Source organism: Gordionus sp. m RMFG-2023, chromosome 1 (genome assembly GCF_954871325.1).
Source record: "Gordionus sp. m RMFG-2023 chromosome 1, tfGorSpeb1-WG-v2, whole genome shotgun sequence".
NCBI lineage: Eukaryota > Metazoa > Nematomorpha > Gordioida > Chordodea > Parachordodidae > Gordionus > Gordionus sp. m RMFG-2023.
In genome coordinates, this window is record NC_088775.1 from 41,414,518 (window position 1) to 41,434,036 (window position 19,519).

The 19,519-nt window shown below is 27.4% G+C and overlaps 1 protein-coding gene across 1 annotated transcript in view; it reads right to left on the reverse strand.

Annotated features, from left to right (window-relative positions):
• Positions 1 to 19,519, reverse strand: part of LOC135922579 (kelch-like protein diablo) — a 66,182-nt gene that overhangs the window by 8,443 nt on the left and 38,220 nt on the right. The window contains exons 5-10 of the mRNA XM_065456978.1: positions 18,521 to 18,731; positions 17,872 to 17,963; positions 15,505 to 15,596; positions 14,977 to 15,120; positions 8,389 to 8,522; positions 2,416 to 2,624 (exon numbers count right to left, since the gene is read on the reverse strand). Coding sequence (XP_065313050.1) covers positions 2,416 to 2,624; positions 8,389 to 8,522; positions 14,977 to 15,120; positions 15,505 to 15,596; positions 17,872 to 17,963; positions 18,521 to 18,731 — 882 coding nt within the window. The remainder of the gene's footprint in view (positions 1 to 2,415; positions 2,625 to 8,388; positions 8,523 to 14,976; positions 15,121 to 15,504; positions 15,597 to 17,871; positions 17,964 to 18,520; positions 18,732 to 19,519) is intronic.

The window sequence follows — 19,519 nt, forward strand, 5'->3', positions numbered from 1 at the left end:
AAAAATCAGCACCATAATAAATGACAATGCAGGTAATATGAAATAAATGGGCCCTTGTAAAAATGAAATACCAAACTATTGAACGCATTCGATGTGCCGCTCATGGATTAAATCTACTTCTATGGATATAGCAAATAAAATATTATCGTTTGAAATTTTAGTCACAAAAGTTAAAAATATCATCAAAAATCTAACAATATTCTATCAACCAGAGTTGTTAAAGTAGCGAGCTACTTGTAGCGATACTTAGCAGGCTATCTTTTTTGGTAGCTATAGATAATAGCGGCTACTTTTTTTGTAATTATTGAATTTTTTTAGTGCGCTACTTTTTTTGAAAGTAGCTAAGTAGCGCACTACTTTTTTTGAACAAAGAATATAATGAAGGTAAGTTTAAACATGAAAATTTAAATATAATATCATAATTAATTATAATTTTTATGATTTATTATTTAATTTTGAAATTGAAATATATTTTCAATTTGTAATTTATATTTTCACTTGTATTATAAACCTAAATCACGTGTTAATAATTTAAAATGTCATCGCGGATATCCAAATTGTTGAAAGTGATTCAGACAATGGTATTAATGAAATGGAAGATACCAGGGAAGAAAATGTTCTTAATAGCTATAATACAAATTTCCCATTCCCTAGATTTGAAAATTTTTTTAAATAAATATAAAAACCAAAACTGGCTTCTTATTTATTTGTTTAAAATGTAAAAAAAATATTTCCTCAAATCAATCAGTTATAACCTCAAGAAACATCTAAAGGTAAATTGTCATTTTTACATTCTAATAGTATTTATTTTATAAGACTGTTCATGCAATAGTTTTAAGGAAATGGAGAAACATCTAAATAATTTTGTTATAGGCGACTCTACATCCAAAAAGACTGATTCAATTCAAACCAAATTAGTTAATAATACAAATGCCAAAATTTCCCTTGGCTGAGAGTTATTGATTTTATCATTAATACAGTTCAGCCAATGTCCTTGGTTGATAATCCATCATTTACCATGATGAAAAATCTATCCACCGATACAACAATTTTATGTCGCCAGACACTAATGAATAAAATAGCAGATCTTCAAAGTGATGAAAGATGCTCTAATAGTAGTTATTACAGAGATATCATATATATGTACCACGGCAGATATTTGGACACATAACACAAAATAAAAACTTATAAAATGCAACAAATTACCAAAAATATTTATTTTTATTACATAAATTTTGTTATAATCAAAATTAACTACAATAACATTATAGGCAAAAAATGAAACAACTAAATTTTTTTTATAAAAAGTAGCTAAAGCTACTTTTAAAAAATAGTAGCTAATAGCGCGCTACTTTTAAAAAATAGTAGCTAATAGCGCGCTACTTTTAAAAGTAGCGATTAACAACTCTGCTATCAACCTTAAAAGATTATGATAAATAGCTTGCTAAAAAATAAAGATATTCAACAGGAAATGACAATTCTTGATATATTTACTGTTCGAGATAAGAAATTTACTCTTCTCGATAACGATGTTTTTTTTAAATGATCTAATACAAGTATACAATTTTATAAAAGTTATATTTACACAAATAGAGATAGAGAAAGTAGAAAAAACCAATTTACCTAATGTCCTTCAACCATTTATTCATACCCACGAGACAATATCAAATCTATTGTTGCAGAGTGAGCTTTCAGAAATTGAGCAGTTTATTAAAAACCGAAAAAAATTTTGTTGCCGGGAAATACATTATGTTACTCATATATTTGACCCAAGATTTTGCGGATTTAATTTAAGAGACAATTAAATTGCAAAGGGGTTGGATATCATTAACCGATTTTCTGAATATCTAGATTTATTTTACGAGAGTAATAAAATAATTTCTGCAAATGACAAATCGCTGGATTTTAGGAATTTCAAGCTCCGATCTGGAATCATTTTCTTCTTCAAACGAAGATAACTAACAAATTACTCAAAATTAACAGTCTATAAATTTCTAATAAAACATGTAAAGAAATCACAAATTAGTTGAAATAAATCATTTGTTTAATTATAATGTTTATCTTAAAAAAATCAATATTGACCTGTAAAGTATTATAAAAAAGATAGTTTCCAGTTTTATCCCATTGCCCCCCCCCCCCCGGGAAATTTCTCCAAAATATAGTTTCCCGGGAAATTTACATCCCTATATTTTACCCAACCCCATTTTTATATATATTTTTCCACCTACCTTGTTCTAATTATTCCACCTTTTAATTGCATATATTTATCATTAAAAGTTCTTTTATAGGTAAAAAATTTAATAATCCAAAAAAGAATCATAATTCATAGTTTCTTTTTTAAAAATAATCTTATGTCTATTTTAAAAAATATATAATAATCTTGCTTAAATGTGTGGGCTAAATTATGAAACTCACCCCGCTTCGTCTGGAATTCATATCGGGCAGTGGGGTCCAGGTGTCAGTGCGCGGATCGTATCGCTCAACGCTATCGAGCTCACGCGTATCATCACGACCGCCAACCGCATATACATAACCCTTGTAACACGCCGCACCCAAGTGCTTGCGACGGTGACGCATTCCACTCACACTCGTCCAGCGATTACTAATAGCGTCGTAACGTTCAACTTTTTATTATTTTAAATATACTATGAGCTTGGCAATGGGATAAATTTTTCAAAATTTAAAACTATATAATATCTTAATTAATTAATTATACATAGATAATACTAAATATAATTTTTTTTTATAAAAATTTTATTTTTCAAAGTATAAAAAATGATAATGAAATAAATAAGAACTCTCTTACTTATATACCGCTGGGTAATTTCATATTCATAATAAAAAATAATACATTCAATTTAAATATAACTCAATATCCAATTTTACAAAGTACACCTCCCCCCTTCTAGGCAGCAGCACTACCCTGGTTTTGCCTAGCTGTTAATCCCATCATTACTAAATATGCAGGCCCAGCCCGGGTATTTAAAAAAATTAAAATACGGCAGCCCAGGTACCCGGGCCAATTATTCAAAATAAAGTATTGATACCTGTTTTAAAAAAATATTTGTTATTTCTTAAAAAAGATTTGATTAATTTTTATCAATAAATCATTAATTAAGGATAAATAAAAAATATGGCAGTTAATACTACATAAAATTTTATCTGACTACCACCAAAAAGGCGCAAAAGTAAAGATAGTATTTCCTATTTTATCATTTTTATTTATGTTACCACGAAATTTCAAAATATAAACTCAAATTTATACTATTGGTTTCTATTTTATACTTTTATTATCGATGTTTAAAAAATCCTTTGGGTAATATTTAATTAACAAAACGTGGTCAGCTGAGAGGGGTAAATTAAATGTTATACCTATATACATTCAGAGCACGCATATTCTTAGAATTTTCTAGCTTTAAGCAATTTCTTGGAAATCACTTTAATAAATTAAGATCCTTAATATTAAATTTTTACTGATTGTAATATCATATCTAACAATGATTAGATCATATAATTTATCCTTGGTTATGTTTAACTCTCTATTGCGTACATCATATTTGGATACACATACCATAAAAAAAGGTATAAATTTTAATATAAAATTTTTTAGTTTAATACACATGATGTATATTAGAACACATATATTTTATTTATTTCTAAGTTAATTTTGTTAAAAATGAAAGACAGCTATTAATATCAAAATTCTAAAATGCATAGTTTATAACTTTCGAATAGTTGCATTTTTTCCATTTTATAAATTATGTCATTTCTCTTGTACAAATTATTAAGGAACAGGAAGTTAAAAATCCTATTAAATAAAGGTAAAAGAAATATTATTTATATTATTAAATTAAGCTCTTTTTAGCCTTCGATACTATTAATATATATTTTTATTTAGTAATTTTTTATATTTTTACCAATGAGATATATAATACCTAGACTGACGATTCATTCATTAAAATGCATTTTTAAACGTGGTTAAAAACAAATCAGCAGGACCCGCCATTTTGGTAACACATATAGTAATTATTCTCATGTTAAAAACTACTATTAAATTGATAACTCGCTTCCTTATTATCTCGATGATCCGGTAATTCTTTAATAAAGTTTGCATCAGATATAGGAATAAAGGCTCTCGTTTAAAATTTTAATAAGGATTAGTCTAACCAAGATGGCGTCTCCAGCTGATTTGCATTGATGTACTAATTTAATGAATGAATCGCCAGTCTAGGTGTTATATGTCATTGATTTTTACATAGTTGTTTTAATATTTAAGTGTTTTATCATTTTTTTATAATTATACCAATATCAATATTATCAATAATAGATTGTTATTCATTAATAGTGTTTAAAATTTAAATTTTAAGGTACGTGTACCCAGATACATAATGCGCACAAATGCAATATGAATTTGAGTTTTTTTGATTATTTTTTCAATATTATTAAATGTTCTTTATTTGCTATCTATAGTCAAAATGTACTGTATTCTAAAAGATAGTTCTGACTCTAACTTTAGTGGTTCATCAGATGAGAAAATTCTTGATTTAAGATCAGTAGATGTTGATTCTAGCGGAAATGTGGTATTTCAATTATTGGTACCACTACACTTCAATTTTAAATTATGTTTTGATAATTGGTTCTGTGGTGTAGAACTTCAAGTATTACTCGACTAAAAGGGAGTATTTCTACAGCGAGAGCTAATAGAATTTATAATTGCCAATTTCCAACAGAAAAAGAATTCTAAAAGTTGGAGCATGGATTTACATAAGATCACGTAAAGGGTATCACCGTATAGTATTCCATATATTTGATTCTCATAAATCTTGGTTAATGCATAGGCGAGATTTTGTAGCTTTAAAGGTACTGGTAAAAGAACAGATGCCATTATTAACATTTAAAATTTCAATAGCAAATATTCTGTAAATGTAATAAAAATATGAACGCTAGCATAAAAGAATATCAATTGACACTAAATATAAAGAAAAATCTAGCAAGTGGCCGACAAGTCTTATTACTCAGAAAGAAATAAGACAGGATTTAATAGCAAGCCAAAATATAGTAAAAAGGCGCGATGCAAAAACCCTGGGTGTCGAAAGTGATTTGTACCAAATATGGTGGGTCATTATGTTTTACTACAAAAAACGATTGTTTTAAATTATTCCATGAAAATTAATATAAATTTGTTTTATTACATTATTTATCAAAATCAAATTATCATATAAAAAACTTGTTATAAATGATAGAAAAACGGGATGCTTTCCAGAGAGGCTATAATTCTTATGGAATCGACGTTCGGCCTTCTCTATTTCCAAGTGTAAAAGCATACTTGGTATTAATTTACTAAACAATCACTCAACTTAGAGCTTGAGGGTAAAAAATCATCTATTGTAATCGTTTTCAATTTTGGTGTCAAATTTTCTAAAGAAGTCACAAGGCTATTTGGCTACTTTTTATGCTACCACTATTAAATTATAAAGGTATCAAGGCTACGACCAAGAGACATCGAGTCTTATATTCTAAAATATGATGAAATTATTTTTATAATAATGATAGTATTTTTTTAAATATTTCGTCTATTTATATATTTTTCTATTATAATGCTTAGGTGCTTATATATTTTTCGTTCTATCTTAAATTTTGATATGCATTTTAGAAATTGTTTTATTTTGTTAATAACCTTTTTATATATATTATTTATTTGTTTTGTTAAACAATGTGTCATTTATTAGCAAATCTTAAGGTTTGGGTAATATTTTTCTGGCTAAAATATTAAGTTAGCCGTTTTTAAAAATCGGCTCAATTCAAAACCTTTAAAAACACTACTGTTTAAAAAACGGATAGAAGCATTAAGCTAAGTGATTTCAAAATTATGCTTAAGAGTCATGATATGAATAACGAATTTTTGAAAATATAAGTTGATTCAAAATATAATAAGATTTTACTATTTCACATCTTTAACTATTAAATAAACCGAAAAGAACAATATCTGTACATAGAATCATATGACTCAAAAATATTTCAAATCGGGGAATAAGAAACCTTAATGTATTTAGATATATTTGATTTTAAATCGCAATTCAAAATTCGATGTTTAAGACTCAGGTTAAGATGTGCCGTTAGATTTTATTTGGCTTATATAACTGGTTTTTGTTTATTGATTGAAACTAATTAATGAATTTGTATGTACTAATCAGGTATTACATATTGGCGGAATCATATATTCAGTTCTATATTTTCGTTCTAGCAGCATGATGCCTATTTTTTATCATTCTGCCAATAACTTACATTAAACTATCTACCAAACGAGTTCAAGGTCTAAAATATATTAAATAGGCACTAATTATTGAAATTTACCCACTCACTCTCACCCCTTGGATTCCTTTGCGCCAAAGTACAGTAGTCATATAATTATTGGTGATTTGTTATATAATTATAAAAAAAATTACAATAAATTAACACTTTTATATTTATTTTTTTATTGGTTTATTTTGCATCGGGCTTAAAATTTCTTCAGGATTCTAAAAAATAAGTAATCCAGATTATAGAAAAAATGTCTCATTGAAAAAATATTTGTTTGAAAAGATCGCGATTCGATCCTTTTAAAAGGATCGATTACCAAGTATGTTGGTAACAAAATTAAAACTTTTATTATAAAAAATTTTTAACTTCTTTTATTGAATGAATGTAAAAAATTACTCGCATTCGTCTTTTTTAATGTTTAATATTATCATTTCCTATTGTTTTGTTTTCAAAATATTTTTCAAGTTATATTTTGATTAAACAGTGCGCGGTTAACAACCTACTTTGAAAACAAAACTCAATCTAATAGTTCTCAGCAAAATAAAAGTATAAAAAGTGTTACAACCAACCAAGATTTAGATGTTTGATTAGGTACTAATCATATTACTTCCAACTGAAATTTATTGCACAAAAAAGAATCATTCTATTAGCTTGTGATAAAAAGATTCATTTTAAAAGTTCTACATTTTATAAGGTAAAGGGTTGGGAAACGACTAAGACAAAGTTTAGACGACTAATAGCCAACAAAAATAACCATTGCAATATAAAATTACTACGATTAACAGTCTAATAATCAATTTTAAATAGCAGCTATATAGTTAATATTTATTTTTAAATCAGTGAGCCATATTCCTAATGACTATAAATGAAAAGGATATATTTTCATATTAGAATATTAAAATAAAGATGTTTAGGGATATGGTTCACTTATTTTTAAAAAATAACTAAAAAAACTATTAGCCCAAACTAATTAAAATTGAGTATGGCTATTAATCATAGTCGCTTTTGTATAGCGTGCTCTCTCCAATCTCACTCCTCTCGTTGAAAGCTCCACCTGCATTATTTTCCCATTTAATGGGTACGAAATTATCGAGAAAATTTCTTCCAAGAATTCTGGCCTTCTTTTCGAAAACAAAATTCGGCCTAAGATTTGGCTTGATATCGCACTTACGCCAACAATGCAAAAAGACACTGATGCCAAAGGCAGAATAGTCTCCATTGCAAATCCTTTGGCAATCTTTTCCCCCAGCCTTATCATTGCAGAATAAATTACTTCAAAACTAGAGCTTAATGGGCTACTATCAGGACCAAAACGTCTCGACGATATAACCATAATCCCAAGGACCAGAGGTCAATTCTTAGTATGGGTCTTTTCGTGAAACAACTCTAATAAATATATTAATTTATCTTTTTAATATTTATGGGGTTTCCTTCTGTTTATAATTATTTTTATTATAATTGTATCTTAGGTATGATTAATAAAATATTTTAATTTTTAAAGTAAGAATGGTTATGATGGAGAAGAGTTTATGTAAAAATAGATTTCGTATAGGAAAGTTGGAGTGAGTCTGATGCGCGATGAAAAAAGAAGTAGTTACTAAAAGTGGGAAAAGGAGTGGGGGGGGGGTGAAAGTAAAAATAGGTCAATTATTACGTACATAGGCAAGATATGTTAATCAAACAAGAGCAAAAATTTAAAGAAAAAATTAATAATTAAATAAAAATGCTGAAAAAATTTAGAAAGAAGTTTTTTTTAATGTGTGTGCAAAATATCTTATGAAAGGTAATAGAAAGAAAATATTTTTTTAAATGTAAACCTTGATGATTTAAACTGCTAATCGTATATCACATACATTGAATATTATTTTTTACAAGGTTCAAGTTTTTGTAAATCTATAATATTGATTCCTGACAAAAAAACTATTTTAGGATATAAAATATAATGGGCATAATTGGAGTTAAAGAGAACCCCTCCCCCACCCTCAAATTTTTCTTTTAAAATTAATATATTACATTTTTCAGTCTCAAGAATTTAAGGAATGATATTTAAGTATGCGTAAATTTTTATGTTGGTTATATAAAAAATACCTGTGTTAAGGGGTGAAGTGCCATCAGCACCGCCCACTGCATATAAATAGTGTCCCAGGACAGCCACGGCTACTCCTAGCCTTCGAGTTTTCATGCTGGCAACTCTGGTCCATTTGTTAGTGACTGGATTATATCTGATGTTTTATAGTCATTTATGCAAAAAAGAATATTTTTTATTTATTTAGACAGTTAACCCTTTCTTTCACGATAGGCCAAAATATAACCCACCACTTTTTTCAAATTTTTGCATAATAGTACAATATTTAATCCATCTTTAAAATGTATTTATTTTATTTTTATATATACTCAAAAGATTATTTTTTATAAAACAAATAAATTGATGTTTATTTCATATTTTTTTAAAAAATCTCGTTAAAATTCGCATTATTGAGATTTCCGCACTTTTGTAATTTTTTCCAGATTTTTCCCAAACGGATATTTTAAAAATTCATATAAAAGTATTCCTGTTTTTAATAATTATATTATTTATAATCGGTTTCAATGAATCCTACTTTGCAAAATACCGCCAACTGATGAAAGGACATCAGTTCAGATTATGATGAATCCTTTGCCTCAGAAAATAATATGCCTCTTGTAAATTTATTATATACTCCCACACATTGGAAAAATGATTTTCAATTAATTTCTACACCACCTATTGACTTAAAAATATCGGAGATGCTGAAACTCCATAAAAAATAATTCAATTATTTGAATCTGATTTTCTTCAGAAATTTTTGATATTTCTAATTAATTTATATGCAGCCCAAAGTTTAAAACGTTAAAATAAATTTTTTTTCTCAGTATAGTTATTATTATTAATTAATAGATTTAAATCTGCTAATATTTTTGAAATTGGAATAATTTTTTTAGCAATTACAAGCTAATGGGGGATGAACAAAAATACCAGCCTACCGGGATTATTGGAGCATAATGCACGAACAATATATAGCCAAACTAATGTCTGATAGGTTTGAATGGCTGCTTATCCATATCCATACAAATGATAATAATACTTTGGCCCCCTCGTTTATGTAGACAGCTTTTAAAAAAGTGCCTTTGAAGATTAAGAGATATGCCACCTCATATTTACCTATAGGATCTGGGCAAAGGCGAAGATATTTTCATTGTTAACAGTTATCGATGGATTTGTGGCGCTATGTCTCTCTTAAAGTGAAAATTGTTTTAAACCGTATCATTGTAATAGAATTAAATAAACTTAAAAATAAAGGCAATTGGTAATAGGATTGTTAATCAAATATATTTGCTAATTGTGTATTATTTCATTGATGTATTTATATTGATTTGTAAAAGGTATATAAAATGACGAAATTAATTACAAATATATAATAAAATTATTTATTGTTTTCACGATAGTTCAACGGCATAGTACAAATGGAAAAATTCAATATAAAGTGCGAGATAGAAGTGTATTTATCAAAGATGGGATTCAATTTACAATCGCCAAAATAGAGGACAAGAAATGGTTTTTATTAGCAAATATTGGATTAGAAATTTATTTAAAATCATTTACTTTGTATTTACCGAAGAGACTAGCTATAAAATCATACGATGATATAATTAAGCTTTTAAAAAATTATTACTCAAAGAAAACTAATTTTAATTGGAGAGATATTTTTTCGAAACGGAATAAAGAAAAGGAGACACTATTACAAAATATATAAATAAATTAATGATAAAAGAAAACATGTGTTATTTTAAAGAGATGTATAATAAATACAGTGTTATGTGATAAATTAGTGTCGGGAATTGCAAATGAAAAAATATTAATGAAGTTAAACAACACTCCAGACATGACATGGGAGAAGGCTGTTTAAATCGCCACCAATGGAGATGACGAAAATATAACGTAAACAAAATTTATTAATTATACCGAAAAAAAAATTGTAATTCTTTAACGTTTTTAGGTAACGGTGCGTCTAAAATTGCATTGACATTCTTATTTGTTGTGATTCCCCCTTCGCTAATAGTATGACCTAAGAATTCAATTTTCTTTAAATATATAAATGTAATTTTTTTAGATTTAATCTCATATCGTTTATTTCTACGTTTTTAATAAATTTATCAATTTTTTTTATCAATCTCGATTATGATTTCATATGAAAAATTATCTGTAGGAAAGGAGATAAATAAAATTTCAAAAACAGTGGCAAGGAAGAATTATGACAATTATAAACCCGTATCAAAAATTATTTGTTATTGTTGTGGATTAGAAAACCACATAAAACCAAAGTGCCCAAATTTAAATGTGTGGTATAAAAAGACATTTATTGAAAGTATACAGAAACGAATGATAGATGTCCCAAAAAAGGGGCGAGAAAGTTTTGAGTTGGGATTCTCCAGAGCAGTCGTGGAAAAAATTTGAGGTGAAATTATTGATAGATAAAATATTTATTAATTTTTTAATTGACACAGGATCAACGGATATTATTTTAAAATCTTATAATAATTTAATAATCGATATTAAAGGTAAATGTATATTACCCGTTAATAAATTTATCTTGAATTTATAATTGTAAACAATGGTATTAATTTGATAGGTAGAAATTTAATAAATAAATTTAATTTAATAATAACCAATGCAATACAAATGAGTAATATTGAACAGAATTTTTCATAATTATTTATTAAGAAATTAGGTTTACTGAAAGATTTTTAAACAAGATTATCGGTAAAACCCAACCCCAACTTTCAATGTCTTAAAACAGACCGATACCATTTGTGTGGACGAAAAATTCGAAGCGGAATTACATTGGCTGAAATCCTCGGGAGTTTTATAAAACTGAAATATTTGAATATCACTTCTCCGATCTTGCCTACTGAAAAATGGATCCTTATGCATTAGCGGTGACTTCCGACAGATGGTTAATGCAAATATTTTGATTGATCAATATCCTATACCCAGAATTAAATTATTAGCCAGACTAAGTAATGGATCCAAATATATGATATTAGATATATCAGAAGCGTATTTTCGAATAGCAGTAGATGAGGAGGCGGAAAAACTGTTGGTGGTCAATACGCCAAGTGGATTGTAGAGCTTCACACCACTTCCGTTTGGGGTAATTTTAGAGCCAGTCATTTTTCAACAAGTAATGGATTAGTATTAAAAGGACTACCTGATGTAGCAGTATATTTGGACGATATAATAATTAGTGGGGAATCAATCGAAATTGATAAAAAAAATTGATAAATGTATAAAAACGTTAGAAATAAACGGTATGAGATTAAATCTTAAAAAATGTAATTTTTTTAAAGAAAATTGAATTCTTAGGTCATACTATTAGCGAAGGCGGAATCACAACAAATAAGAATGTCAATGCAATTTTAGACGCACCGTTACCTAAAAACGTTAAAGAATTACAATTTTTTTTTCGGTATAATTAATTTTTATCAAAAATTTATAAACAATCGACTATTGCCGCTCCGTCATATATGCCAAGGATAATGAGAAAAGCAGGGGTTAGAACCGAACCCGAACCCGGAGAAGAAAACAATTTGAACCCGAACCGAACCTGAACCCCGTTTATAAAATTTTCAAAACCCCAAACCGAACCCAGGAATTTTATTTGAACCCGGGTTCAACCGGGTTCAGTGTATTGCTTAAATTAATATAAGATATTTGTATAATTGTAAATACAAATATTAATAATTTACTTGACATTTTATAATATTTTTACATTCCCAATTTAGTGAAGTGTTAATAAATTTTAAACAACTTAATTCATTTACACCATTTTTAAATTTATTCTCAAAGATTCCTATTGGATTGATAATAAATTTCAAACAATTAAATTCTTTACGCCATTTATTTTTAATTTTTAACTTATATTCTCAAAGATTATTAATTTGAGGAAAATGAAATTGAACAAGTCAAAGTAAAAATTACTATATTGGATATTGTTAATTTAAAGAAATACGTCTAAATTAAATTTTTTAAATCTATACATGACTATGCATTGTATTTTTAACTATATTTTGCCTATAAATAAAATAAAAAATTTATTTTTTATACCAAATTTATGTCTAGTTTTTTAATTATGATTTAAATATAGAATATTTTTTTTTATCAATTCAAAAATTCTTAAACCCGAGCTGAACCCGCCAAACCCGGGTTCATAAATATCCCTGAACCGAACCCAAACCCACCTATGTTTTTAACCTTAAACCGAACACGAACCGAACCTGGGTAAAAATTTTGACGGGGCATCCCTGAAGAAAAGTAATTAATAAATTTAAAAAATTAATATCAGAAGCACCAATTTTAACGCATTATAATCCGAAAAAGCCAATAATTTTAGCTACCGACGCGTGACAAAATGGAATAGAATCAGTTCTATCTCATAAAAAGGAGGAAAAGCCGGTTGGATTCGCTTCTCGAATATTAAATGCCGTAGAACGAAATTACAGTTAGATAAAGCGTGAGGCTTTAGCAAACAATATTTATTGGTAATCATTTTACTATAATCATTGATCATAAACCACTTACTTATATCGTTATTTAACCCACGTAAAAGAATAACAGATATGTCGTCAAGATTAGTAAGATGGTCATTACTACTAGCAAATTATGATTACGAATTGCAACTTCGAGGAACGAAAAAAATAGCAATGCAGATGTGCTTTCCCGTTGACGATTAACTATCTGCTTGGGGTATCGGATGCTCCACAATTTATTTTAGCGTTAGATATAAAATCGTACACAAGAAATGACACGATATTATCAAAAGTTTCACGTCACATTAGAACTAGGTCGCTCAAAATAATAGAGGAAAATCTAAAACCGCTTTTCCAGCGCCGAAATGAACTCATGATGGAGGCAGGGTGTATACTATGGGGATTAAGAACCATAATTCCAAAAAAATTACAAGTAAATATTTTGTCTTTTTTACATAATGAGGCACCAGTGTTATATTAAAACAAAATTATTGGCACAATAGAACGTTTGGTGGCCTAATATTAATGAAGACATTGAATTACACGGTAAGAATTGTGATTTATGTCAAGCAAATAACCCTAACGGTAAAACTATCATAGGGAAATGGCCCCTCGCAAATAAACCATTAGGAAGAATTCATTTAGATTTTGAGGACTAACGGAGATGTAAATGGTCTGAAATACAAAAACTTTCGACAGATAATTTTACCAAAGTAAGAAAAATATTGTTAAGGCTTTTTGTCATTTTGGGTTACCCCAATACGATTGTTACGGAAAATGGGCCTCCATTTCAAAGAGAATTCAGTATTGCAAATAATTAACAATTAGAAATGTATATAGTGTCTCTTACCACTCAAGAACCAACGGAGAAGCGGAGAGGTTAGTACCTTTTAAGAGTTTTTTTGAAAAAATAATAATGATTATAATAAAATACAAGATTTTCTTTTTAATTATCGAAATACTCCACAATAACCACAAAACAATCACCAAGTTCAATTATGCTTAAATTTCAACCAACAGGACCCTTACAATTAATAAAACCAATTTATCCTCATCCATACATACCCCAGTTACCAGGTTTTTTAAATATAAATGTGAAAATATATTCAAAAGATTTTTAAAAAAATTTTTGGATACCAGGTATCATCGTTTTTAGCTGAGACTAAATTGGAGAAAACATATTAATCATTTAAAACGTAGGTTAGATAATTCCCATTTTAAAAATAGACAAGAAGGAAGAGAAGGAGAAACTATGCAAACTATACCAAGAATGGGTGAATTGATCCTATACAATACTCGATAGCCAAAGACATTGATACTATATAAAACTCGACAGCTAAAGGCATTGGATCCTATAAAAAACTCGATAGCCAAAAATATTGATCTTATAAAAAAAACTAAATAGCTAAAGACATTGATCCTATACAAAACTCGATAGCACAAGACTCGATAACCAACCAGCATAAATGAAAAGATTGAAATTGATAATACGGATCAACCCGTAGTAGGGAATGAAAATATAAGTAGCCGTTATCCTAAACAAATAAGAAAACAATTTATATCGTTTCAAATGGAGAACCCAAAAAGGAGAGAATATATGTAATAGAATCAATTAACCTTGAAAATAAAGGCAATTGGTAAAATGATTAATTGTTATTCAAATATATTTGTTAATTGTGTATTATAATTAATTGATAACTGACAAAATTAATTACAATTATATAATTAAATTATTCATTGTATTCACGATAGTTCAATCATGAATAATAAATCATAAATATGCTTATTTGCAAAGATCCCACTTTAATTTTGTATAAATTATGAAATATTTTTTTATTTTAAAAAAATAGGATTATAACGAAATTATAAGATTTTTCCTTTATATTTTCATTATTCTCAATAAAAAATTTTATCTGTGCATCGGACTTTTTGGTCATAAATTTCTGTGCATGAAAGGGTTACTCTTTTCGCAATGTGTAATGATTGAAAAATATATCATTTGATTAGTTATTAAATAAAAATTTATCACAATCAAATTAACTGGTTATTTAAGCCGAATTTAATTAATAAGTTAAAACTAAATTAACAGTATCTTAAATTCTACAATTTTATTATAAAATAGGAAAATACCTTTCAACAATGTTGAGGCAGGACATACCATCCTGCCCGCCAACGGCATATAAAAAGTTGTCAAGTACGGCGACACCCACGCTCGTCCGACAGGTGCTGGTGGGGGCTACGTCGCATGCCCATGAGTTTGTTTCAGGGTCGTACCTAGTTTCATTATATTAGTATCCTATGATTTGGACGGAAAGGTCTAATAAATATGACCAGATATTTGACCCCACTAGTTAGAATTAAAGGTATAAATATTTTTTTTAAAAATTTCATAATAATCAAGTGGGGTAAAAATAAAATTGAAAAAAGCCTTTTAGTGATTAATATTTAGTGGATGATAACTTTTATAATAACATCAGTGTTATACTAAAGTCATTTCTTTTATTGAATATTTTCAAAGGATATAACAAATAATTTTTATTTCTAAAGTAAAAAAATTGAAAATTTTGTCAAGGTCAAATTATATTAATATATTTCGAAATTATTTTTAAAGGAAAGCTTGTTATATATAAATGTTATATTAACCAAAAAAAATAAAACCTTTCAACGCTGTCTAGGTAGGACTGACCATCGTGACCACCCACGGCATACAACAGTCCCCTAAGTGCGGCTACGCCTACACCGCATCGTCGCTGATTTATTTTAAGTTTTTAATTTATATATAATAATTTTTATCAATAGTATTTGATTATTTTTATATTTTTTTTACCCAAAAAAAATTTTAAAAATTTTGTCTAACTTGTTGAAAGAAAAGAGTCAATGAAACCTTCTATTGAACTGTATGAAGTAATATTTGCAAATTCAATATATTAAGCAAGGAAAAAGATTCGCTATTATTACGCTACAATCTTTAATATCAATTTAAATGTGTATATTTATTTAATTAATTATACATATGATTTTAGCAAAATGCTACAAAAAATTGATTTGGATTTAAGAGGTAATGTATAGAGCTTAGGATATTGCTGAAATATTAACAAATATCAAAGATAACGTGGATGAAAAATTTAATGAAATATATGAGAACGTTAAGGAAATTGCAAGTATGTTTGGGATTGAAATTTTTAAACCTAGGTTTCTAGACAATACAATCGCTCAAATATTGATGCATCTAAGAAGGAGGATTTTTATAAAATAAATATTTTTATTCCCCTTTATTGATATATTTTTATTTCAATTAAAGAAAAGATTTATTAGTCATAATTAAAAAGCTATTATTTTCCACTGCCGGTTGAGCTGAATTGTTGATTACACATGAAACCCGAGAGGAAAAAATCTCAGAGTTTTAAGTTACTTTGTGATGTCGAATTTTGGTATGAAATTCTTGACAGAATCAATTATTCTTTAACCAAAAAATGCTTTGCGGCCCTCCATGTGTAATTGTAATTTAGATTCCCTATCTAATATCAAAACATTATTATTTATTTTAGCTACCTTACCGATTAGTACCTGCACTAATGAAAGGTCTTTTTCAACTTTACAAAGGTTAAAAATCTATATAAGAAATATTACAGGTGAAAACCGTTTAGATGGAAGTTCTATTAAATATTTGTAAGGAGATTATTCTAAATAAAATTTTGATTCTAAATGAATTAGCAAAATCTCAGAGAAATGTAAACCTCTCTTTATAAATTCTCAAAACATTGTAAAATAATTATATTAGTTATTAATATATAATCTAATTTTAAATCAATATATTTAAATTTATTCGTAAATTAAAATAAATTTATAGTTATAATATTTATATAATTTTTATATTAACTCTTAAAATTACAAAGTGCTGCATTTGCAATAAGAATTATTTATATTTTAATAATATCGACATTTATATGAGTTATAATTGGTAAATTTATTTTTTTTAAATGCCATTATAAGAATTAATTATATTTTAATGTTATTGTTAATCTACATTTTTTTTAAAATACTTTTTTTTACAATAAAATTTTTAATATTATAATCTGTATAAATATCTACATTTTAAAATTTATTTTATATTATAAAAAAAAATGAATACATTGTTAAATAAAGGAAAGTTTATGCTATTTTTATATAATAAATAAAATCTATAAAATTTTCTTTAAAATAGCATAAGATATAAGCAATCCCATGAAAAAATCTTGCTACGCTACTATCAAATGCAAATAATTTAACAAGGCTAGCAAAAACATTCTACAAACAAGCGCAAATTATGATTCCATTTTAAGTGACTTAGAAGAAAAATACCATGTTCTTCTCATAAAACATGGATGTTATCTTTCAATGCTAGCCAAAAAATTGTTTAGGTTCCAACAACTAGCACATCTAGAGAAATAAGTTTTCTCTATTACTGAGTTGACGTTGAATTTAAGGAGATCATCCTTATGCCGGACAAATTTAAATAAAATTATTATTTTACATGGTAACTATAAAATTACAAAATTAAGTTTCCTTTTCATTATAGATCGAAAAAGTAGTGTATATTTTATTTTTAATTTAGTTATTCTTAAAAAAATTCCATTAGCAATTTAAAAAATATATTATAAAAAATTTATGTGTGGGACGATTTACGCCACCTATGTTGACGGCGGCTAAAAGCGGCGCGCCACTGGCCACCGATAGGATTTTAAAAATTCGCGTCAGCCTCCTATAGTTTTATTGGCGCAGAGAGAGGTCTAAGTATAAGTATAAGAATGAAATGAAGAAAATATAGTATAAGTGATCATATAACATATTATCATGTTTTACTGCAATTTTTAAGAAATTTCGTTGTAAAATTAGATGGATTATTGGATCACTTTCCTTTCCCTAAATCAATAATAAATGATCAGATTTTACCCCAATTATATTTGTTTTTAAATTATGAGACCTGATATTTTTTAATATAGAGAATTATATACAAACAATAATATTAGATATCGTAGTACTTACCTTATGCATAGGAGCACCCATCTTCCAATCTCCAGTTTCGGAGTCAAAACGTTCGAGCGATGCTATTGCGTCCCCATTGCACCAACCGCCCGCTAATTTGTTAGTTAATGAGTGCGGGAAAGAGTAGAAGGTAGAAGGGTACAAGGTGTGGTTAAGAGAATTTTAATAAGTAATATATAATATGTATAAAATATTCAAAAATAAACCATGTCATCAATAAAATTTGTTTCGAGCTCTGAGCTCTTAAAACTAAAGATCTTTATTTCGGAAAGAAAAGGTTTTTAAGATGTTATTTATTAAGCAAAAAAATATTATCCTTCTGTTTTAAAAACATTATGAGTTTTTTAAATTTATTTTAAGGTTGGTAAATAAAATATTGACTTATCATTTTAAAATGAAAATTAAATAAATAAAGAAAGAAATATACAATAAGAATGTGTGTACGTTCAACAAGTGTATAATACAGTTTTTTTATCATTTATGTATTATATCAGAACAGTTTAGTAATAGATATCCCATTTGGTTCGAGAAATAGATTTGCGATCACATTAACTACATAAAAGGCAAAAACCATTAACTACATAAAAGGCAAAAACTTTCGAGATTCAATGTATTAGAAAAATGTTAAAGAAATTTGTATGTTCCAAACCTACGTAGAGGACTTGGGATCGATTAGCGGACCGACGATGGCGAGTGCGGGTGGTTTGAAGGGCTGGCCGTTCTAGAGGAAGCAAAAGGTAATCCTTGGCCTCGTCGACCAAATCGCGACATGTGGGCTCACCCCGGATTAGAGGGTGAATTCCGACAGTGCCCACCAAAAATTTTGCCTTCATTAGAGGGAGCCGAACATGTTGCAAAACCTATTTGCACAAAAATGATTTTTTTAGTAATTCAATTAATTTGTTTATGACCAAGCAAGCATTTTAACTATAATTTAAAAATACAACATCCTGAGAAAAAATCAAATGGAAAACTACGTCAAATTCTTATCCGTGCTGTTAAATAATGTCATTTAAATTTTTTAATATTTTAGCCAAATTATCAGATCGAATCAAATATATAGATTTTATAAATTATTCAAATTTATTCATACGTATAGTCAATTAAAAAATTATAATCTTTATAAAAAAATATCATCGACATCAATTGAACATGTTCTTAGTACAAAAGGTTGTGTTAAGTGCTAAACGTTCTTGTTTAATAATTGAAAAACCATTATGTTAAAAATAAATAAAAAATGTAGTAGTAGGATATAATAATATAAAAATTCTATTTAGTAAATTTTTTACATTTTTATTGATAATTATATCTTTCAATTATAAAAATGTATATTTATGGCCTTTTATATATAATAAAAAAAATACGATAGAAATATTTACTATAGCATTTAGTTTCCAGGTAACGGCAGCACTTTTTTTTAAATGATAAGTAATGTGCTTATTTTTTGGAAAATAACGAGTAAGGTAACGGTGTCTCTTTTTTAGGGATAGTAACGAAAAATAAGAACGTTACATTTTTAAAGTTATTATATTCACGGTAATGGTATTTATTTGTGAATTTAATAATATTGAATATTTATCATATCAATATTGAATATTCATCGTATCGAATATTAGCAATTTGCAGTTATTGAAGATTTGCCATATTG